The sequence below is a fragment of the Narcine bancroftii genome, chromosome 11 (assembly GCF_036971445.1).
Source record: "Narcine bancroftii isolate sNarBan1 chromosome 11, sNarBan1.hap1, whole genome shotgun sequence".
Taxonomy (NCBI): Eukaryota; Metazoa; Chordata; class Chondrichthyes; order Torpediniformes; family Narcinidae; genus Narcine; species Narcine bancroftii.
The window spans coordinates 101154603-101178492 of NC_091479.1; the positions used below are offsets into that span (position 1 = coordinate 101154603).

General features: G+C 41.1%; 1 protein-coding gene across 3 annotated transcripts; it reads right to left on the reverse strand.

Annotated features, from left to right (window-relative positions):
* Positions 1–8205: 8205 nt before the first annotated feature.
* Positions 8206–23734, reverse strand: LOC138745670 (lumican-like). 3 transcript variants are annotated; one of them, XM_069902925.1, is made up of 4 exons: positions 23512–23734; positions 21485–21562; positions 14466–15356; positions 8206–9317 (listed from the first exon to the last, which is right to left on the reverse strand). In XM_069902925.1, exons 3-4 carry the CDS (start codon positions 15334–15336, stop codon positions 9163–9165), a joined length of 1026 nt encoding a protein of 341 aa, XP_069759026.1. In that variant the 5' UTR covers positions 15337–15356; positions 21485–21562; positions 23512–23734; the 3' UTR covers positions 8206–9162. The 3 variants fall into 3 exon arrangements, with proteins under 3 accessions (XP_069759026.1, XP_069759025.1, XP_069759024.1); XM_069902924.1 differs by lacking the exon at positions 21485–21562 and adding an exon at positions 21885–21946; XM_069902923.1 differs by lacking the exon at positions 21485–21562.
* Positions 23735–23890: the final 156 nt, after the last annotated feature.

Genomic DNA, 23890 nt, shown 5'->3' on the forward strand with positions numbered 1-23890 from the left:
CTAATGGAGTCAGGCTTACGCAAAGCAATAACTGTAACATGTTGTGTTTACCATAATATGAAGGTCTTTGCCATCCTAGACCTTTGCATAATCTTCTTGAGTCATGTCTCAGCTTTACAAAACTTGAACATAAATGGAACCAGTCCCAGGATCATTATATTCTGCTCTTTAGTGCCCAAGAAAAGCATTTGAACATTTTTTTCCATCCTTGGGCTGAGCTTGACCAGACTGTTAAAAACAGAAGAATTAGAAAATTTCCTGTTGATTTTCGTTCACTGAATACAAATCTTCTTGGAAGTGGAACATACAACTTATTTTAAGCAAAGATCACTTAGTGTATCTGATTGCCAGCAACAGGATAAAATAGAACATTTTGAATAACGTGTATGTATCATTTCCCTGGATCTGCTTCTCAGCTAAACCTCCTGACAATTCCCCATAGCGTCGTTGATCAGCCTGTTGGATATAATTAAAGAACCCAGGCAAGTTCAGCCCCAACTTTGCTCACACAGTAGTGAACAGCGGCACAGCTCATAGGGCCGCTGCCTCACTGCACCAGAGATCCCAGGTTTCATCCAGACCTCTGATACTGCCTTTGTGGAGTTTCTGCATTCTCCCTGTGAACTACATGACATTTTCCTCAGGTGCATCTCAAAGATGTGCAGGTTGGTTGCATAAATGGCTGCCATAAATTGACTCAGGAGTAGAACCTGAGGAATGTGGGAGAATAGTGTCAGCATTAGGATTAGTATAAATAGGTAGGAGTGGCACGGTTGGTGTAACAGTTAGTCCAACACTGTTACAGCGCTAGCAACCAGGATATAAATCCAGCTCTGATTGTAAAGAGTTTGTACCTTCCAAAAACATATGGGGGTCGTAGGTGAATTGGGTGTCATTGGGCCGCAAGGGCTTGTGTTGTATGTTCAAATTTTTTTTTTAAATACCACTCTCCTTCCTGTTTCACTCACTGCATGTTAGCTTTCAGTGAACAGTGTGAGGAATCCCTCCGAACGTCTCCACTTCCTAATGTCTCCCAGTTCTCATCAGTTTCAGCCTATTCTTTTCACCATGCTTTCTCCAAGGGACTAATGGTGGCTTGTCCAGAAGCCTTGAAGTCAGCACGTATTCCATCTTACTGTGGACATTAATACCATTCACTTTTAGAATCCATAGCAACAGTGTAAAAAGATAACTTTTTAAGTAGCACTTGGGAAATTCCTTACTGATGCTTAATGTGCACTCAGCTCTGTGTGATTGAGAAGGTCTTCACTGGATCAGTCTCCACTTCCCTTCATGACTGCTGCTTTAACAGCTGTCAAGAGGATTACGTCCATAATGGACAAAGCAGGTACCGTAGCTTGATTGGCCCCCTTGTCACCACTGGTTCAGAGTGTAACATTGATTTCCACCCTTGCTGTGTTTTGGGTCAACTACATTGATGGCTTTGCATTCACATCTTGACCAGACATGGGCTTTTAACAATGATATTGTAATGTTTTAGAAGGTCTTTGGGGTCCAAATCCATAGATCTCTCAAGGTTGCCCCAGAGATTGATAGGATAGTTAAGAAGCCCTGTGCTATGCTGGGCTTCATTAGTCGGGAGGTTGATTTCAGGAGACATGAGGTGATGTTGCAGCTATATAAATCCCTGGAGAGACCACATTTAGAATATTGTGTTCAGTTCTGGTCACCTCATTTTAGGAAGGATGTGGAAGCTCTGTGGGTGCAGAGGAGATTGACCAGGATGTTGCCTGGATTGGAAAAAAAATGTCTCATGAGGCAAGGTTAGCAGAGCTGGGAGTTTTCTCTTTGGATCAAAGAGGTGACTTAATAGAGGCCTACAAGATTATGTGAGGCATGGATAAGGTTGGCAGCCAGCATCTTTTTTTCCAGGGCAGGAGTAACAAACACCAGAGGACATCAGTACAAAGTGAAGGGAGGAAAGTTTAGGGGAGACATCAGGGGTAGGTTTTTCACACAGAGAGCTGTGGAGCCTGGGATGCATTGACAGGGATGGTGGTGGAGATTGGAGCAATAGGGGCATTTAAGAGACAGGCACATGGATGAAAGAAAAATAGAGGCTCATGAGGAAGGGAGGGTTTCGGTTTTTTTTTGGTATATATAGGTCGACACAACATCGTGGGCCAAAGAGCTTGTACTGTTCTGTAATGTTCTATGTAACTATATAGTTCTGTAATTGAATTGACCTCATGCCCCATGGATCAATGATCCTCTCTATATTGCTTCAAAAGTGTCAGAAGCACTGAGTGCTGAAGTAAATGCATGGTCGCAATTAAAGTAACACAAGGAAGAGGAAAAGTAGCCACACAGCAAGACCCTCAATTGGCCTCACTCCTTCTGGTGATCTCACCATCTTTCCATAATTAGTTCCATCTGGTGCATTAGGTCTCCATCAAGAACCACAGAAAATGAATGCTTTGCAGTTTTTACTGCCCTCCTCGGCCCCAGTATTAATTTTACAGTGCCATCATTCTGGAGATTTGAAAGTTTATGGGCAAGATTTGTTTCCAAGGACTGGCCAGGCTCTTAGTCCCATGAAGATAAGCAAAAATCAAATAAGTAAAGTCTTTCTGATCCATCAGGCACAATTTTTACAAGGACTGTTAAGTGTATCATGGAGTATACTTGGAGACTGTCTTCCAATTTGCTATTTGCAAAAGATGATACATAGATTCACAATCAGATATATTCTCAGAGCACATACATGACATCACCTACAACCCTGAGATTCTTTTTCCTGCAGGCGAGACAGAATTATCACTTATTAGCAGTGCAAAACAAAAACCTGACTCAGCATATACATGTAAACAAATAAAGAAATGTAAACAACTAACTGTGCCATACAGAGAAGGAGAAAAACAAATCAATAAAGTGCACAAGTAAGAGTCCTTAAATAAGTGATGGTAGAGGGGCCACAACTATTCCTGAACCTGGTGGTGCGAGTCTTGGGGCATCTATACCTCTTTCATGGTGGCAGCAGTGAGAACAGAGCGTGTGGTGGCTGGTGTGGATCCTTGAAGATTGCTGCTGCTCTCCAACAGCAGTGTTCCCTGTAGATAGTCTCAATGGTGGGGAGAGTTTTACCTGTGATGTCCTGGGCTGTGTCCACTACCTCTCCAACCCTCCCCTCACTATTTTCTTTGCTCCCATACTCACCGTTCCTCCTCTGCCATCATTCATTTTCCTCTTCTGCTTCTCCTCTCTCCTGCTCCATCACCAAAGGTCTGCTCCACTCCTCCCATCATATCCAGTCACCCATTTGTAATTTCTCACATGTTTCCTCCATCTCCCCCTCACACTTCCCCTTCTCTCTCATCCCCTTTGATATACTCACCTCGTCTCTTTTCATACAACCTTCCTCTTTCTCCTCCTTTATCTTCTTTCCTTTCCTGCTCTTCTCATTGGAAAAGTGGGTGAAAGATGCTGATCCCTTGGTATACTCTGGCATAGGTTGCCATAGGTGCTCTGTGGTTAGTTAGGGATTTCTTAAGGTGGTATGTGAGTGGAAAGAAAATGGTCAAGAACCACTGGCTTAAGAGGTCAAATTCCAACTGAACTGGGATATGACAATGAACAATGAGTACACTGGCCAAGAAATATGATTCCATTTTGTATTGTTTGTGACTGCATTTTTTGCATTAGGCCATACAGGATGATGTCATTCATCATGCAACCTCATCTAGGAGCACTGTGATATGCTACGTTGTGCCAGAAACAACCATCAATGAGAACTTCTAAGATGGCCATGTTTTATGATGCAACTTTGGAACATCTTCCCTACCCCCTCTCATGGTGCTTTGAGTTCTAACCCTGACTCACCAAACCTCCACCCCACAAAAAGGCCCCTGACCTTTCTAATCCTTTGGTAGATCCCTTGATCTTCAACCACTAAATCAGCCATCTTTTTCATCACCAGACCGATCCTTGGCTAATCCTCACCACAGCCCCACCAAGCCCAGGTTCAGACCATTCTTACCCATAGCCGCAACGCTAGCCTTGACCAAGTGTGCCACTTTGGACCAAGTCCAGGTTTAAAGGTAGAGCAGGAAGCCAGTCCTTACCCTCTCCATCTTTAAGCCTGGCCTTATTTCATGTGGTACAGTTTCAAATATGAGTCTGTGCCATGTCTATTTAGCCTTGAGCAACAAAGACTTTGGTATCGAGCTGTGATGCTCCATCAGGCACACCTGTACTAGGTTTTTGCAATTTCAATTTATGCTGTCTGGACCTGTAAGATTCAATGCAGCTCAGTAAAACTCTGGGTAAACCATACTTGGAATATTGTGTTCATTACAGAAAGCTACAAGAGGGTGGAAGCTATGGAGAGGGTGCAGAGATTTACCAGGATGTTGCATGGAGAGGAAAATACATCTTATGAGGCAAGGTTAGCAGAGCTAGGGCATTTCTCTTTGGTGTGTAGAAGAATGAGAAGTAACTTAATAGAGATCTACAAGATTATGAAGGGCATAGATAGAGTGGATAGCCAGCACCTTTTTTCTGGGGCCAGAGTAGCAAACACCAGAGGACATCTGTATAAGGTGAGGGGAGGGAAGTTTAGGGGAGACGTCAGGGGTAGGTTTTTTACACAGAGAATTGTGGGGGCCTGGAATGTGTTTCCAGGAGTGGTGGTTGCAGCTGTAGACAGGCACATGGATGTCTGATTATGGATGTAAGGTAGGGAAGGATTAGTTTGTTGAGTAGGTTTCTATTGATCGGCACAACATCTAAGGCTGAATGACCTGTACTGTGCAGTAATATTCTATGTTCAAAGTGAATGATATGATCAAAAGATTTGATGGGTTTAGAATGGGGAAACTTTGTCTTCAGTCAGGAATGTATAATGTTGATCAACAATTTAATGGCGACATCAGGAAGTCGTTCTTTGTACAGAAAGCAATGCAAATCTAGAACCTCCCCAAATGATTGGCTGAGTCTGAGGACCAATTTACAATGCCAAAACTGAAAATGATGGAATTTTAGTAACCAAGCATTTTAGTAACCTAGCACAGAAGGATTACTAATCGTATCAGAGGTATGGATCTGGAGCTTGGGTTGCCGATGGCTTGGACTGGGTTTTGTGTGCTGCGGAGGCTGTGGAGCACTGGAGGCAGGTCCATGGACACACGGTGACTCTGGGGGGGACTCATTTTTGCTCCTCTTTCTCTAACTGTAAGAGGCACTTCAGGCAATTTCTGCCGATGGCGAATCTGTCTGCCTTCAGTAGACAAAAGGCAGTTTTGTGTAATATGACACTTTATTACATGATAATAAATTGAATCTTAAATGTTATTGGTTTCCAAACCAAGGTAAATAAGTGTGATTACTATTATAGATTTGCAGTAATCTGGTTGAATGATGGAAATTCTCAAAGGGACTATACTTCATTCTCATGAGAGTGCTGGTATCAGAAAGAAAGGGACACAGAGGCTATTGGATTTCATATATCCAAGTATGAAATGGCATTTGTCATGGATATTCAGCCTGGTTCATCCAAAGTGGAAGATTCTTAACAAGCCTTACAAATTGATCAAAACCGAGCCCCATGGCTCAAGAAGATTGTCACCTGTTTGACAGAACTGTAGCCTATCAAAATTGCCCGCGTTTCAAGTTTCACCAGAAAATGTGTTTGAATGAACAAGTGTGATATGAAGCAAATAAAATCTGTTTTTTTTTTAAACTATTCCATATAACCATATAACCACTTACAGCACAGAACAGGTCAGTTCGGCCCTACTAGTCCATGCTGTAGCAAATCCCCACCTTCCTTGTCCCACTGACCAGCACCCGGTCCATACCCCTCTAGTCCCCTCCTATCCATGTAACGATCAGTCTTTCCTTAAATGTAACCAATGATCCCGCCTCGACCACGTCTGCCGGAAGCTCATTCCACATCCCCACCACCCTCTGCGTAAAGAAATTTCCCCTCATGTTCCCCTTATAATTTTCCCCCTTCAATCTTAAACCATGTCCTCTAGTTTGAATCTCCCCCTTTCTTAATTGAAAAAGCCTATCCAAATTTATTCTGTCTGTCCCTTTTAAAATCTTAAACACCTCTATCAAGTCCCCTCTCAATCTTCTACGCTCCAGAGAAAAAAGCCCCAGTCTGCACAACCTTTCCCTGGAACTCAGACCCTAAAATCCTGTCAACATTCTCATGAACCTTCTCTGCACTCTCTCTATTTTGTTTATATCTTTCCTATAATTTGGTGACCAAAACTGTACACAGTACTCCAAATTTGGCCTCACCAATGCCTTGTACAATTTCATCATAACCTCCCTACTCTTGAATTCAATACTCCGATTTATGAAGGCCAACATTCCAAATGCTTTCTTCACCACACCATCTACCTGAGTATCAGCCTTGAAGATACTATTTACCATAACTCCTAAATCCCTTTGTTGCTCTGCACTCCTCAATTGTCTACCATTCAATGTATATGACCTATTTAAATTTACCTTTCCAAAATGTAGCACCTCACATTTATCTGTATTAAATTCCATCAGCCATTTCTCAGCCCACACCTCCAGCCTTCCTAAATCACCTTTTAATCTACGGTAATCTACCTCACTGTCCACAACACCACCAATCTTTGTGTCATCCGCAAACTTGCTTATCCAATTCTCCACCCCTACGTCCAGATCGTTAATATATATAACAAATAATAGTGGACCCAGGACCGAACCCTGAGGAACTCCACTAGTCACCGGCCTCCAATTGGACAAACAATTTTCTACCACTACTCTCTGACACCTCCCATCCAACCACTGCTGAATCCATTTCACTACCTCTTTATTTATACCTAATGCCTCCACCTTTTTTCCTAACCTCCTGTGGGGAACTTTGTCAAAAGCTTTACTAAAGTCCAAATAGACAACATCCACAGCTTTCCCTTCATCAACCTTTTTTGTAACCCCCTCGAAGAACTCAATCAGGTTTGTCAAGCATGATCTACCCCTGAAAAAACGATGCTGATTACTCCCTATCAATCCCTGTACCTCCAAAAATTTGTAAATAGCATCCCTCAGAACACTTTCCATCAACTTGCCCACCACAGACGTCAGACTTACAGGCCTATAATTCCCAGGTTTGCATTTGGACCCTTTCTTAAACAGAGGAACCACATACGCCACCCTCCAATCCTTTGGCACCACCCCCATGGCCAGTGACATCCTAAATATCTCTGTTAATGGCCCCACTAACTGTCCACTAGCCTCCCTGAGTGTCCTAGGGAATATTTTGTCCGGTCCGGGAGATTTATCCACCTTTATCTTTTTTAACACAGCCATCACTACCTCCTCGGTTATCCTTATATGCTTCATGACCTCCCCACTATTTTTCTTTACTTCAACTGGTTCAACATTTTTTTCCCTAGTGAATACCGAGGCAAAGAAATCATTCAAAATTTCCCCCATTTCCTCAGACTTCTCACTCAGCCTACCCTCGCTATCGACAAGGGGTCCAATTTTATCTCTCACTAATCTTTTACTTTTAATGTACTTATAGAAACCCTTTGGATTTATTTTTACTCTGTCAGCCAAAGTCTCTTCATGCTTTCTTAGATATACTAATAACAAAAAGTGACAGTCAAATTTTGAACAAAATGGAGCACGAGAGAAAGTAAGAGGGCAGTATATTTTAATGGCTACAATGTTTAAACAGTATCTTTTTTTAAAAAGAGTTAAAAATACAAGGAATGTTTATTACATCTGTAAGTGATGTTTCTCACTTCATTTGTTTTGAAACAAGCTTGGAGTTGAGGAATACACCTTTTTCTCCATTTGCACCATGTCCAATAACTTCAGTTTCATTCTCACCCCTTTGGTTTAATCCAGAGACATGGGGCAGTCAACTTCAGAGGGCAGGTCTGGAGAATAGGCAGAGCTTGACTCACCCATATTTCTATGCTGCTCGGCAGTACCATTCTGCGATTAGCTGAAGCAAGGCCTGTTTGCCACCCATGTGACCCCCCCCCTCCCCTCCCCCCATTCTCGCAGAGGCATGTAGAAGATGCTTCACCTATTAGCCTAACTGAGTACTGGAAAGAATTCATTGGCAATAAATAGAATTTTAGAGACCTTAAACCCAATACTATTGTAAAATCATTCTAATGGCCACGATTTATAACTAGGCACTAAAACAGAAAAAAGAACAGATCAACCAAAGGCAATAATAAGCAATGCAACTTAATTAACCGTGCTTTATTTCCTATATGATAATTCAATGTTGCATACAAGATGTTAAAGAAAGATGCATAAATGTCATGGATGATTTACAACATACAACACAGGTGTGGTTAAAATATTTAATTATATCTATGGAAATTTAATCTAACATTTTTAGAAGCTGTTATTGTTTTAAAATGATATAGGCAAAAGTACATATTAATGAAAGAAAGCTACTCAGTTGGTAATTAAAATAATATTCCTGTTTTCCATGCCATCTCTGTGCAAGATTAAATCACAAAACCCAATTAAATCCCCCTTTTCTTGTCAATTCATACACTGTTTTCCAATCCTGTTTTATAAATCTGAACAGAACAGATAGAAATTGTTTTGCCACAATGTGTTTGGGTGAGTTGTGTGAGAAAAATATCCTGGTTAAGGTTCATCAGAAATCTTATGAAATCTAATGTGTGTCTGAAATCTAGCTTATTATAACATTTTCTAAGTCTTTAAAAATTAAAGAGTTCCAATTGATCACATATAGTGTATATATAATATATATCTCAGTATATTGAACTTCAGAAGAGCGTTCTACGTGAGGGAATCAATATACAGTGAAGTAATATAATTCAATTTTAACATTGCACTTGCGCGCATTAGTTGAAGTTTCTTTTATATAGGATGCATTACTGGTTTATTATTCAATTGGTACACAGCAGTTAGCCGGCTAGAGTATTAATCAGAAAACACTGCATTTAAGAAAGATACTGCCTTGTCTTGTTGCACAGCTTTTAATCTTTACTTGACATACGCTAGTGTAATATTAATTTGTTTTCAGTTGTTTTGCCAGTTTTATTCAGCTGTTGGAAGGTCTATGAGAAAAGTTATGATTATGTGAAAATATGAGAATTAAAGAGGTTAGGTTTCATGATATGATGTATGAATAGATATTTAGTTTTAAGTCAAGGCCTTTTCTTCTCAGTTGATTAACACCTGCGCTGCCACACGAAGGCATTGTGGCATTTCTAAGGGTAAGCTGGCATGAGTGATGTTATTACCATCCAGGCGCAGGTATTTGATCCTGGAGAAGTCCTCAGAGCTAGTGATGCGGCAGAAGCTATTCAAGCTGAATTCTGTAAAGGGAAGATTCGGAGTGACAGTCATGGTCTTGCAAAAGCCAAAACGTAACTGATTCAAAATGGACTCCACAGACTTAAACGTACAGAAGATATGTCAGATTTACACTTCCATATGCTTGAACAATAAATATGATAAATATCATGTGGCTTTCTGATAGATCTTAAATAAGCCAGCGCTTCCCATAATAGTGAATATTTAAGAACAGAATTTATCTGAACAATTAGCAAATCAGACATTTAAAAATATCACAAAATTCTAAATCTTCAACTAAAAATGACCTTTGTGTGTATTTATATGTATCCACAGACATACAAACACACATCTCTATATCCATCTATATATTTATAGATGAAGAGAGAGAGAGAGATGACTCCTGCAGTAGGTAACTCCCGCAGATTCACAAGCGAACCAGTCACTTGGAAGGACCGATTGGAGCCCCAAATGGTGGTGAGGGAGGAGGTGTGGGTGCAAGTGTGACACTTCCTGCAAGTATAGGGTAAGGTGCCTTGGAGAAAACCCACACAGATACTAGGAGAGTACAAACTCCTTACAAGCAACACCGCATTAGAACCCAGGTCGCCGCTGCTGTAATAGCTGACCACAACGTTTACAGGGCAGCTCGTTTTAACCCATTGCTTTACTTGTTTCCTTTGTACAAGCTGTGAATTTGGAAAAGTTGCATTTTGATATTTTAATGTGATTTTTCTAATGAAATACAGATGGTGGAAATTACCAATTTTGATCTGACCATTTGCTGCAAACCCACTAATCACATGATCAAACTCTAATGGAAATAAATCCAATTCTACAGGAATTCTGGCAGTTGAAGTAATAAAGGAATCCGATTTGTTCAGAATATGGAGGGTATATGGAAGGCAGCACGGCTAGTGAGGCAGTTAGTGCAACGCTGATACAGCGCCAGCTACTGGGACTAGGGTTCGGATCCCGCGCTGTCTGTAAGGAATTTGAAATGTTCTCCCCGTGTCTGCGTGGGTTTTCCCTGGGAGCTCTGGTTTAACCCACTGTTCAAAATGTACCTGGGGTTTTAGGTCAATTGAGTGTATTGGGGCGGTGCAGACTTATGGGCTGGAAGGGCCCGTCATCGTGCTGTATGTTTAAATTTAAAAGACAATTTGCGACACTGATAGCATGGTAAATATGAGTAGATTCATTTTATAAAATTTACCGAAAAAGATAGACACATTCCTAGAGTGCCTTATATCATCTCAAAACACCATAAAACTGTTTACACCTGATGGAACCCTGAAAGATTACAGTGACTGTGGTATTGTTGGAAACTCAACAAGCAATTTGCAGACCACATGCTCCCTTGAACAGCAAAGTAACAGTGGCTAGGTTATCCACCTCTTATTGATTGAGATCACGTTATAGGAACTACCCTGCACTTCTAAATGTTTCCCTTGGGATCTTTCACCTCCATCCAAGAGAGCAGATGAGGCATTGCTTTCACAAGAATGAGAGGATATATTTAATTCTGATGGGGATAGATCGACTAGGTGTGAAGAGGGTGTGAGTTGGGTGTCTCAGAGCATGGGGTGAGACTTATAGAAATAAGATGAGAAATTTCTTCACTCAGATGGCAGTGAATCTATGGAATTCACTCACTCAGGAGTCTGTAGGGGTGAAGTCGCTGCACATATTTAAGACATTGAGTTGTATGGCATTGGCTCACCATATCAATGCAAACCATCATGTCTCTCTATATTAATCCCATTTGCCAGAATTAGTAGTATGTCTCTCTATACCCTGCTCATTCAAGAATCTATCCAGAAGCTTCTTAAAAGTTGTTACCATTCCCACCTATTTTGGCAGCTCATTTTAGATACCAACTCCTCTTTGTATGAAAAATATATCCTTTACATCACCTTTCAGTGCCCATTCTCTCACCCTAAATTAATACCCTCTAGTTTTCTAGACAGTCCCTATCATGAGAAAGCCAGAAAGATTCTGGCTCTCTACTTTTTTAAATTCCTCTTATTATTTTATGTACCTCTATCCTGGAGAAAATAATCTATTCCATTTTTCCTTATAACTCAAAACCTCCGATCTAGGCAACATCCTTGTGCATCTTTTCTGCACTTTCTCTGCTTTAATCACATTCTTCCAGTCTTTCTTGTATTGTACTGCACACAATATTCCAAGTGCAGCTCAACTAATCTTTAACATGACATCCCAAATCCAGTACTCAGTGCCTTGGCAGGTGAAGGCAAGCATGTCGTCTACCTTCTTTATCATCTTGTAGACTTGTGCTGGACATTCAGACCTCCCCAACTACGTTTCCTCTAATTTTTAGTAGTCAGTGTGCACAAAAAAATCTTATGTTGTGCAAATTTTTTTTCCCCTGTGACCAACGTTTGTGCATACTGAATGCCTGTGCAAAGGTAAACTTGAAATGGTTTCAAGATAATTTTGGCATAGTCTATCCCTCATCGCTAATGAAACGAGCTGCTAAAATAGGTGTATTTTATTGTAATGCAAGTATGGGTGCATTCTACGAAGTAACATATTTCATTAAGATTTCATTCTATACTTTGAACGACTTTGTGCTGATCTTTTGTGTGCACATTCATTTCCTTTGTGCGCTGGTTGCAAAACGTGTCTGTGCACCCACAGCTTAAAGGGACAGTGCTCCTTCAGGGGCCTGTTCATTCACTATGTAAGTCCTGCCTTAGACATCTTCCTAAAATACATCACTTTCCTCTTGTCTGAGTAAAATTCTAAGCTATTCCCTTGCTCATTTTCCCATTTGTTCTTCATTCTTTTATAACCTTAGGCAACCCATTTCACTGTCCATTATTCCATCAATTTTGGTATTAGCTGTAAACTTACCAATCACTGACATTCTCTTCCAAATCATTAATGTATACGACAAACAACAGAGGAACCCTTACGGTTAGTGTAGTGGTATTACAGTGCCAGTGACCCAGGTTCAAGTCCAGCAATGTCTGTAGGTGTTTATATGTTCTCCCTATGCTTGCGTGGGTTTCTTCTTGGTGCCCTGGTTTCCTCCCACCCTTCAAAGTGTACCGAGGTCATAGGTTAATCAGGGTATTGGGACAGCATGGGCTCAGGAAATTGAATTAAATTAAATGCCTTCGCCACACCACTGGTCACAGATCACCAGTCTAAAACACCACCTTCCACTATCACCCTCTGTCTCCTACCACCCAGTCAGTTGGCTACCTCACCTTGGATCCTATGTGTTTTAACTTACAAGACCAGTCTACCATGCAAGGCCTTGCTGACAAGCATGTGCACAGCATCTACCAGTCTGCCCTTGTCGATGCTCTTGGTCTTCTCTTCAAAAAAAAACCATCAAATTTGCCAAACAAGATTTCCTACACACAAAGCCATCATGACTAAAAGTGAGATTGGTAAATTTTGAGGTTTATAAGTGGCCAATAGGTCTGGGAAGAGAGTGGAAAAATGGAATTCAGATAGAGGATTGTTGATGACCAGATTGAACGGTTATGCAAGCTCGAAAGGCTGAAAGTGTATTCCTGATCCAACTTTTCTGTATTTCTACCTCATTTGTGAAATAGTCCAATTGTGTCAGCCTAGATTCTGGTGCCAAATCTCAGACATGGGACTTAGACTCGCAACCTTCTGACTCATAGGTGAGTGTCTCCCTTTGAGCCACAGTTGACAGTGGTTGGAAAAGTGGCAAAAAGTATCTTTTGTTTTCCTAAATTAATTCCTCCTATCCATCTCCTCAACCTAACTCTAATCTCTCCTGTCCCTGACTTACGATGGTCCAACCTACAATTTTTTTGAAGTTACGATGTTTCAAATCCATAATTTACTTTGAATTTTCAGTATCTCGTGACAGCCTTGCATCAGTCCCCACACTGATTCCACTGTCCCGCTCTCTCCCAACAGCCTTGTATCAGTCCCCACACTGATTCCACTGTCCCGCTCTCTCCCAACAACCTTGCATCAGTCCCCACACTGATTCCACTGTCCCGCTCTCTCCCAACCGCCTTGCATCAGTCTCCACACTGATTCCACTGACCCGCTCTCTCCCAACCGCCTTGCATCAGTCCCCACACTGATTCCACTGTCCCACTCTCTCCCAACAGCGTTGCATCAGTCCCCACACTGATTCCACTGTCCCGCTCTCTCCCAACAGCCTTGCATCAGTCCTCACACTGATTCCACTGTCCCGCTCTCTCCCAACAGCCTTGCATCAGTCCCCACACTGATTCCACTGTCCCGCTCTCTCCCAACAGCGTTGCATCAGTCCCCACACTGATTCCACTGTCCCGCTCTCTCCCAACAGCCTTGCATCAGTCCCCACACTGATTCCACTGTCTCGCTCTCTCCCAACAGCCTTGCATCAGTTCCCACATTGATTCCATTTCCCTTTTTTTGACATGATTCTATCAACTTCTGATGGGAATGCCAGAACATAACCCCATCATAATTTGAGGACTAGCTGTACACTCGAATACAATCAGTTCCATTCCACTGTACCAAATCTGTCAACTCTATCTTGGCTGAACATGTTCCCATCGTTTCTCAGTCAAATCCCAGAATGATTAATAAAATGATCTCCTAGAAGAAGCAAGCCCTTGGATCAGTGCACTTTCAGGTGACCCATAAATTTTACATTTTGCATTTTAAATTTAATTTTTTTTAGTTTAAATTTATTTTTGAATTTAATTTTTAAAGAAAATTTGGCCTTTCAGCCCACGAGCCCGTGCCGACTAATTACACCCAATTGACCTATGACCCCTGGTACATTTTGAAGGGTGGGAGGAAACCGGAACACCTGAAGGAAACCCATCCAGATGTGGGGAGAACATACAAACTCATTACAGTTGGCAGTGAGATGCGAACCCTGATCCCAATCTATGGCAGCGTAACAGATGTAACAACATTACGCTAATCGCCACACTAATCATATAACCAACCTTTGTTGAAGCCTTGAGAGAAAAGGTTGCAAAACCCCAAAATCTAATAGACAATTTTCCCTTCAGGGACAATTCTGTCATTAGTATTACCTGTGGTGATTTTTTTTCACACACAAGGAATATGTCAAACATGCAGATTTACTCCTAATGTTAATTCAGTTTTATATAACATGCTTTGGAATAGTATTAAAATGCAGTCAGACTTACTTTCAATTTTATTCGCCTGAAGGTACAGATTTTCTAGGTTTTCGTTAACAAGTGGGATATTCTTAAGTTTATTGAATGCAAGATCCAGCTCAATCAGTGAAGTGATGTTGAAGACTTTATCAGGGATACCTTCATCTGTTATTTTATTGTGTGCCATGCGCAGGTATTGCAGAATGCTAGTTTTTTTAAAGTAGTCCATGGGAATTGCTTCAATGTTGTTGTAATCGATATAGAACATCTCCACAGTAGATGGAAGCTCATCAGGTAGTTTTGTTAATCTATTCTTGCTCAAATCAAGGTACATCAGAGACTTCAAATGTGCCAAAGACCCACCAACGTCTTTCAATCTGTTGCCTTCGAGTACAAGAGTGGTCAGATTTTCAAGTCCTTTAAAACTGTTTCCAATCTTTGAGATCATGTTTGATGAGAGTTTCAGTTCCACCAATGACTTTGGGAGGGGATGGATCACTTCTGTCAGATTGTTATTGTTTATGTACAACCTTTGCAGGGACTTTAGCTTTGAGAATACTTTCTTACCTATCTTGTCATTCTTAATTTGATTGTTATCAAGGATTATCCATCGCAAATTAGTGGAATTGTCAAATGCACCATTTGGAATGCCAGTGAGCCGGTTGTTCTGGAGATAAAGATACTTTATCTGTGCTGGTATGATTGGAATTGTTTGCAGATTTCGGTGAGTGCAGTACATGGCAGTGGGGAAAAGTGATGGACATTCACATTCAACGGAGCAAGCTGGATACATTGTGCTCATTTCATTAGCTGAATCATAATAAAAGTATATTTGGGATTCCATCTGACAGAGTATGCTTCTGACCAGCAAAGCAAATATTGGAAGGTGAATGAGCTTCATCTTAGGAGGGAAAGATACTTCTGTATGTAGAAAACATGAAATAAAATAGGCATTGAATTATTCTTCATATCTCAAAGTGACAGTACTATCAATATTCAATGGTCTACTTCCTATTATAAATGTGCTACCACTACTTGCATCAAAATAAATAAAGCAGAAAATGTTGTAAACACTCAGCAGGTTGAGCTGCGTCTGTGAGAAGAAGTGTTGGGTTAGCTCAGCATTATTATAGTTTCAGCAATCCGGGTTCGAATAAGGTCTTCTGCAAGAAGGTCTACAGGATGTTGGGCTTCATTAATCAAGAGTCACGAGGTCATGTAGCAACTCTACAAATCACACTCAGAGTTTTGTGTTCAGTTCTGGTGATCTCATTATAGGAAGGATGTGGAACCTGTGGAGAGGGTGCAGATGAAATTTACCGGGATGTTGCCTGGATTGGAAAATGAGGCAAGGTTGGCAGAGCTGGGACTTTTCTCTTTGGAGTGAAGAAGGATGAGAAGAGACTTAATGAAGGTCTATAAGATTCGGAGAGGCAGAGATAGGTGGACGACCAATGACTTTTTCCCAGGGCAGGATCAGCAAACACCAGGGGCATCTCTCCAAAGTGAAGGGAGGGAAGTTTAGGGGAGACATCAGGGGTAAGTTTTTTTTACACGAAGAGTTGGGTGCCTGGAATGGTGATGAAGGCTGAAGCTTTAGAGCCATCTAAGAGATTCTTAGACAGGCATTTGGATGAAAGGAAAATAGAGAGTTACGAAACAGGAAGGATTTAGTACTTTTCTTTTGATAGGAATATATAGGTCGGCACAACATTGAGGGCCGAAGGGCCTGTACTATGCTGTAACGTTCTACGTTCTGTGAGTTTGTACGTTCTCCCCATCTCCACGTGGGTTTCCTCCTGGTGCTCCAGTTTCTTCCCATCTATCAAAATGTACGGGTTAATTTGGTTATTTGGGCGGCACGGACTCATGGGCCAGAAAGACCTGCTACTGTGCTGTATGGCTAAATTAAAAAATATAATTTAGATATAACGTTGATGCTTCAGGCTGTTTATTCTCCACTGAAGCTGAATTCACCTGCGGAGTATTTCCAGCATGTTCTACTTTATTTTGGATTTTCAGAATTTAAACTTATTGAAATTTAAATTTTAAATTCACGGTAACAGGCCCTTTCAACACAGGAGCCTGTGCTACCAAATTACCTACAACCACTGTACATTTTGAAAGAGAGGAAACCAGAGCACCTGGAGGAACCCCACGCAGACATGGGGAGAGCGTACAAACTCCTTACAGAATCTGTAGTACTTTTCTTCTGCAGCAATGATATTATTCTGTTGGTTAGCGAGAAGCATCTTCTAGATCAGTACCCAGCCAAATGCTGCTCTTCCATACCAGGTTCTGAAAAGTATTGAATCAATGAACGAGTTACAAAGTGAAATAAAAATAGAAAATGTTGAGAACACTCAGCAGGCTAGGCAGCATCTGGGAAAAGAACAGAAGAAGGAATAGGAGCGGCCCATCAAGTCTGCTCTGTCATTCAATGAGATCACGGCTGATCTCTGGGAAAAGCAGTTCCTCTTCATCTCCATCCTAAATCTTCTATCCTAAATCTTGGGGCTATGTCCCCGAGTTCTAGTCTTTCCCACCAATGGAAACAATTTACCTACCTCAATCTTATCTATGCTTTTCATAATTTGATATGCTTCTCTAAGATTCCCTCTCATTCTTCTAAATTCAAGAAAGTACAGCCCCAAACCCCTCAATCTCTCCTCATAGGCCAACCCCCACATCTCTAGAATCAATCTGATGAGCCTCTTCTGTACCACCTTCAAAGCCAGTACATCCTTCCTCAAGTAAGGAGACCAGAATTGCATACTGCACTCCAGATGTGGCCTCACCTGTCTCTTGTACAGATACAGCATAACAACTAGGTCAGAGTGAGAGTGGAATGCAGAATTAAGAATCCCTGTGTACAGTACACAGGTCCTTGGCAATGTGGTCAGCCAGTCTGCATTTAGTTTCTCCAATTGAGAGGGCACCCTATCACAGGCAACAAGTGCTGTACGCTAGAGTGGAACAAGAGCAAGTGTTTACTTGGAAGGACCGTTTGGTTCCCTGAATGCTGGAAAGGGAAGAGGTCATGGGATGCGGGCTGCTGGACACTGGCCAAAGGGAACCTGGTATATGAACTGGGATTTGAGAGCGTGGTGAGTACAAGAAGAGCTCCTGAAGGGCTTCAGACACTGAAGACTTGCTTATTGAGTTGGAGGTTTGGATTCGGAGTCAGGATATCGATGGATTGAACGGGAGTCTGTGCAGCTGAAGAGGCTGTGGGAGGGCTGGAGGCGAATCCACAGATTTTGATTGCCTCTGCAGGACTCCTTTTTGCTTTTTACTTTCTCTCTTACTGCAAGGGGCACTGGGTGACACTAATGGCACCTCTTTGGATGCCTTACAGCAGGCAGAAGTTAAAGCATATCATGCATGTTACATTTTTAATGTATTATTATGTGACTAGAAATTAACCTTGAATGGTGGAAAAATGGACTAGGGAGTTACAAAGGGAATAATCCCTTCAGATCACTAGGGGATGGGTGAGGATGATGTACTTGGTGGATGGGATAATTTGGAAGTGTGATTGATGAGGATCACGGGAACTCTATTCTTGCTTGGTCCAGGAGGGGAGGAGTTTGAGCAGAGGCATGAGATTTCATTTAAAAAGGAGTGTGATAACTGGAGAATCTTACATTGAGATTGACCCAGAAAGAATAAAAGAGAAGTGGGTGGTCAGCTTTCCTAATAGTAACTGAAAAGACACAATAAGCTTCTTAAGAAGCATGTTACTTGATTACAAATTAATTTGATTCACTGAAGTATATTCTTATGTCAGATTATTATGCATTTACCACATGATGGATTGTCTTAAGCAATGGTCTTGGCTTAAGCAATGGTTAGGGTAGCGGAATGCTATTAGAACGCCACCGACCCGGGTTCGAATCTGGCATTGACTGTAAGGTGTTTATTCATTCTTCCTAAGTCTGGGTTGGTTTTCTCCCACCCTTCAAACCGTTCAGGGTTTGTAGGTTAATTTGGGTGTAATTGGGCAGCATGGTTTTAAATGGCTGGAATTAGCTTCTACTGTGCTGTGAATACATTTTTAAAAATGGTGTTATTCTGCTCAGAAAGAAAACTGGTTTATGGGGAAACACCAATGGGGATTTAATTATATTTTGTGAGGACAGATTGTGAGATTCCAATTTTTTCTTTGCACTACCAATAAGTGGTAATTCTGCCTTGCCCACAGGAAAAAAAAGTCTCAGGGTTGTCTGTGATTTGTATGTGATATTATGCATGTACTCTGACAACAAATCTGAAATCTGAATCCATTTTCCTTGGAACAGAGGCTTACAGTAAATTTAGCTAAGAGTTGCGAGTTTGAGTCAATGTTTTTTGGAGGTGTAGTGACAGCATATGTTTGGATCTCATAGGATCCCGTCTCTGGGTATTCTCATTAACCCTCCCCACATTCCAAAGCTTTACTGTATGCAGGTACTGCATACAGTACTGCTTAATGCAGGTACTGAATAGACTTGATGGGAGTCAATGAGCACGTGAAAGTGAAGACTACAGGGCCTATGGGAAATAAGGAGAGAGGAAATGAGGCCACTGGCATTACTCTGCTGGGAACTGGAGTAGATCCACTGGACAGAACGATCTCCACAGAAAATGCCACAGAGGAGCCATGCCTAAAATGATTTCCCCATGGTCATGGAAATCTTTGATCCAACTATGTGAAGAGGAAAGATAAATAGTACTTTGTAATTGAAAATTAGGGTGAAGGTGGTAGATGGTTTATTTAGATGGCACAGTTAGCACAGGGCAGCACGGTTAGCATAGAGGTTGGTGCAACATTGTTACAGTGCCTGCAACCTGAGTTCGAATCCAGTGCTGTCTGTAAGGAGTTTGTACATTTTTCCCGTGACCTGCATGGGCACTCTGGCTTCTTCCCACTGTTCAAAAACATTCGGGGATTGTAGGTTAATTGGGTGTAATTGGGCGGCACGGGCTCATGGGCCGAAAGGTCCTGTTTCTGTGCTGTACATCTAAATTTAAGATATAAATTGAAATTTAAAAATTTCAATTTATACAGACATTGGTTTCAGTATAAATGGTGAGCTGGCAGATCCCAGGTTTCCAATTGGCTAATTTTGAACAATTCAGCATCAATCAAGGGCATTAAGGCAACACTAAATTTGCTGTTAACCAGCTAAAACGTAGGTGTCTAAACATCGATCTCCCATTTCTGTCACTGGAAGTGTAGTGCATACACTGGGATATGTTACAGCTAGTAATAAACCCAGGGTTGCACTGACCTGAAAGTGACTCTAGTGAATCAAGGTTACCTGCTGATAAACAATATGTACGTGTAAAACGATGATACTTTGCATAATCCACAGGATGTGTTTCTGGAAATGAGAAAGGAAATAGGTGTCTCTTCTAGCAATCTGCAGCACATCAAATTCATTTCTGTAGCAGATAGTAAATGTAGTCACTTAGGGATATTGCAGGCATGTAATGGCACAATCAATGAAATTTACCTTTACATGGGCAAATGGAAAGTGCAGGAATTTTTGGTCAATTCCTGCACCACAATTTATCCGACAGAACCCCTACTACCTTTTGGGGGAAGCCTGCAGTCTAAACCGCACTGTAAAACTCACCTCATGAATTCAATGCCCAGCTGATGACTCAGGCCACGTTGCTCCATGTAAAAGCGGTCTAACGTGCACAGGGACTTAAGGCGTGCAGTGTAAATGACCACAAGGTGAGTAATTATGTTAATTTATGTTAAAATTTTCACAGATTTTTCCAGCATTGCTGTCTAAAAACACTACAGAGTGAACCTCCTTGAAGAGAAAGATAGCCACTCATACTGTGTGGTAAATTGGTGACCTTCATCATTTCATGTAACCATTTTACTTCTGCTTTTTTGGATCTGCCGGACCCTGAATGATCTTTGTGGTGGATTTTTCCAGGGCTTTCGTTTTAGTGGTTGAGTGACATTGGAAGGTCACCATTGATTGCCCTTTTTTAAAGACACGGAATATATTACATAGGCTCCCGTCTCTGGGTCCTCTAACGTCCCCCCTTTTCAAACTGAATGTCTTTCTTGGCCTTTTTGAGAGGAGTTAGGAGTCACCCAGATAAGACAACAAGTGGATTATTAGAGAAAGAATATTAGTGGACAAAAATCAAGCAGTTGCATAGTCACCATTCCATAATATGATTATTTTTGATTCTTCAAAGATCGATTTAATTTAAAGTCTCCAGATCCGATCGAGGGATGAGATCTTATGCCACTTGAACATTAGTCTATTCACTTTTTTTAAAATTTAGACATACAGCACAGTAACAACCCCTTCCGGCCCACGAGCCTGTGCCACCCAATTACATCCAATTGGTTTTGAAGGGTGGGAGGAAACTGGAGCACCTGAGGAAACCCATGCAGACATGGGTAGAACATACAAACTCCTTACAGACAGTGCCAGATTGATGCTAGGTTATTGTGCCTATATCATATACAAACATTTCTGGAGATCTCCCACTACAAAACATGAGCTCATTCATTTTTTTTTATATATGGTTGACATGATACCTGTAAGGGGGGAAAAAAGTAACAATACTAGGCAAACCATTGCGGTCTTCAGAAGTAGATTATTGGAAGCGATCCCAGTAATTGTGCTGTTGCCATCTGTTTTATTTTGCCAAAATGTACCTGATCTACCAGGGACCAGCTACTTCATATTGCTGTTCATGAACCTGCACCTCTGAGGCAAGCGTCCCCTTATAGTCATGGGCAATCTCAGAACATGGACAACTGGGTTCTCCTGAACTGCCAAGGCTTGCCAGAATGATGAAGTAGTTGGGAGAGGCCGAATGATGGGTGAGAACCTTCCAGATTACAATAATGCTTAGAAGGATGGAGCACCTTCTTTCCACTTTGTGCCCTCTTGAAGTTCAGTGTGCCTCATGTCTTAAATGGAAGGATGGCGTTCAAGCATGTACATATTGCACTTCATCATACCTTGACGAAGGGCTGAAGCCCGAAACATTGGTCATGTATCACTATATAAAGTACACAGATTAACCTGCTGAGTTTCTCCAGCATTGTGCACTCGAAGTCTCACTCAATCGAATCACCGCCACTGGCCTTGTTCACTGTACGCCTGCAAAATATTGTCATGTACGTTATTTTTGAATAGACTGGGACACACAAGGAGAGCCCTTGGACTGCAATGTTCAAGTCTTTTCACTTCTGGTTCTCCCAGTGAGGATTTGTCAAATGGTTCAGATGTTGCCATCATATGCGGAGACTCAGTGAGATTTAGAAAAGAGGCCAAACAGAATAAATTGTCTGGAATCAGGTGTAACAAGGGATACAGTGGAACTGAATTGCAGATTAGACCCAGCCTGACTGAACAGTGGAGCCAGTTCAAGGGGCTGGAGGTCTTTCTTGTGGTTTGGTGTTCCTGTGTGGCCTGTTGTTACCTTATGTAATGGTTTCTCTTCACAACTTTGAGTCTATCATCAGCTGCCCTCTGGATCCAAAGCTGGTGGAAAGTAATTCAAGAATTTAAACATTCACTTATCCAGCTTTAGAGTGAAACATGAAAGTCTGCAGACCCTGTGATTGTGGTTAAAAACAAAGAAATGCTGGAGGAACTCAGCAGGTCCACTCACGTGGACAGGCCTGAAACGTCAGTGATACTGTTGATGTTTACCTCCTATGGACGCTGCGAGACCTGCTGAGTTCTTCCTGTATTTTTACTAGTGATCCAGATTTGGCTTCTATCTCCACATGCCAGAATGAAAATTCCCCCCAAAAACTTATTTAAAAAAAGTTTAACCATCTCTGTTAATATTGCCATATTTTCTGGTGTGCTCGTTGCGGAAAATGATTTAAAAAAAGTTCCATCCTGGGCTATTCAATCACAGCAAATTAAAGCACAACAAATGGGATTCTAAACATATGACAGCTTTATTTGCTGGGAGTAGGCAGAGGTTGCAATATTGGAAATGCATCTGGAAGACATACAGTACTAGCTTTCCCTGCTAGATCACAACAGAAAGATTCTTTTAAAGCCCTCTGGGTCCTTTGCTTGATTTGCACCAAACAATCTTGAAGTAAATTGCTGGCACATATTCTGTTCAATGATAGTTCATCTGGACACTGAAATAATTTACTTTTATAGACCACATGCAGTTGGACAGTCTTTGCTCAAACAAATGAAATTGTAATGTTAAATAACAGATGTGTTTACCAAGTATATGAGCCCTGAAAACAAGTTTCTCTTGAGAAAACTTCTATTAATTTGATGGAGAGCAAAAACTGAAATACACTGGAGGTTAATTCTGATAAAGCATATTGCTTGTCTTGATTCTTGTCAAAATTAGCAATAAAGGATGTCTGTTTTAATTTCAAACTAAACACTTTATGCTCAAGTGTCCTGTGTAATTTGACTAATCGATAAAAAAATCATCGCAATAAGCCCAAGCCTTGCAGACGTCTCGAGGATCAAACAGCTCTGATTCTGCATTACATTCCCACCTGCAACATATACCCTGCTTTCTTTCACACAGAATGTTAAACAGAATCTGTTTTTCTTTGAACATGAATCTGGCAACTTTGCATGAAGCAAGCAGATTGTCTAAGGCAGAGATCACCAGGAATGTACAGATAATTGCTCTGTTTTTTTTTGGTGATTAGGCTAATGTGATTCTACATTTTTGGGAGGTTATTTCTGTTTTCGATCTTGTTTTCTCACAGTTATAAAGGAATCTTGGTAAATATAGATCTTAAAAACATCTAACTTGAGACAAGCTTCATGCCCACCACAAGCACCTGAATTAGCCCCTGAACATGTTCAATATTATTTACCAGATCGTAAAAAATATTTGAAGGCAACTTATCAATGATGTTCCTTCACAGAATTTCTATGATTGCATATCGTACTATATCATCTTTTAAAGCTTAAGAAAGAATAGTTCCCAGCTATTCTCTGCACAAGAAAAGTTTCTGATTGTAACTTTGGAGAAGGAAAATAAACGATGTGTAAATATCTCCACCAAGAGTCACTACAATCACATACTTTAAACTATAAGATGAAACCCTTACCTTAGCTTGCTCCCTTTTGTTTCTTAATTCCAAAGAAGGAGAAGGGAGAGAAAAAGAAGACAAGAATCAAATAATAAGTGCTTGTACACTGGTCTCTGGAGAAAGAGGAAGCTGCCAGACCTTCTGTGCCACGATGCTGACAACAGAGAGAGAGAGGTGGACACTCCTCAACAATAAAGCTGCAATGTCAGCACTCTGGATTAGTGCTGTGGCATGTGAAAAATACTCAAAATAAAAGCCACTAACTAAATGCAGGTGGACAGCTGAGGCTATGATGCAGATAAGGCACTAGAATTAATTATTTTTTCTCCCCGATAATTTGCATATTGCTGTTTCGATCTCCACAAACTCCCCATTTTGATTCAATTATTTTTTTGGT

Coding starts and splice junctions, on each gene's coding strand:
- LOC138745670 (XM_069902923.1), bottom strand. CDS start 15,336: ATGAAGCTCATTCACCTTCCAATATTTGCTTTGCTGGTCAGAAGCATA. Junction 9,318..14,465: donor TCAGGCGAATAAAATTGAAA/GTAAGTCTGACT, acceptor TTCCCTTTACAG/AATTCAGCTTGAATAGCTTC.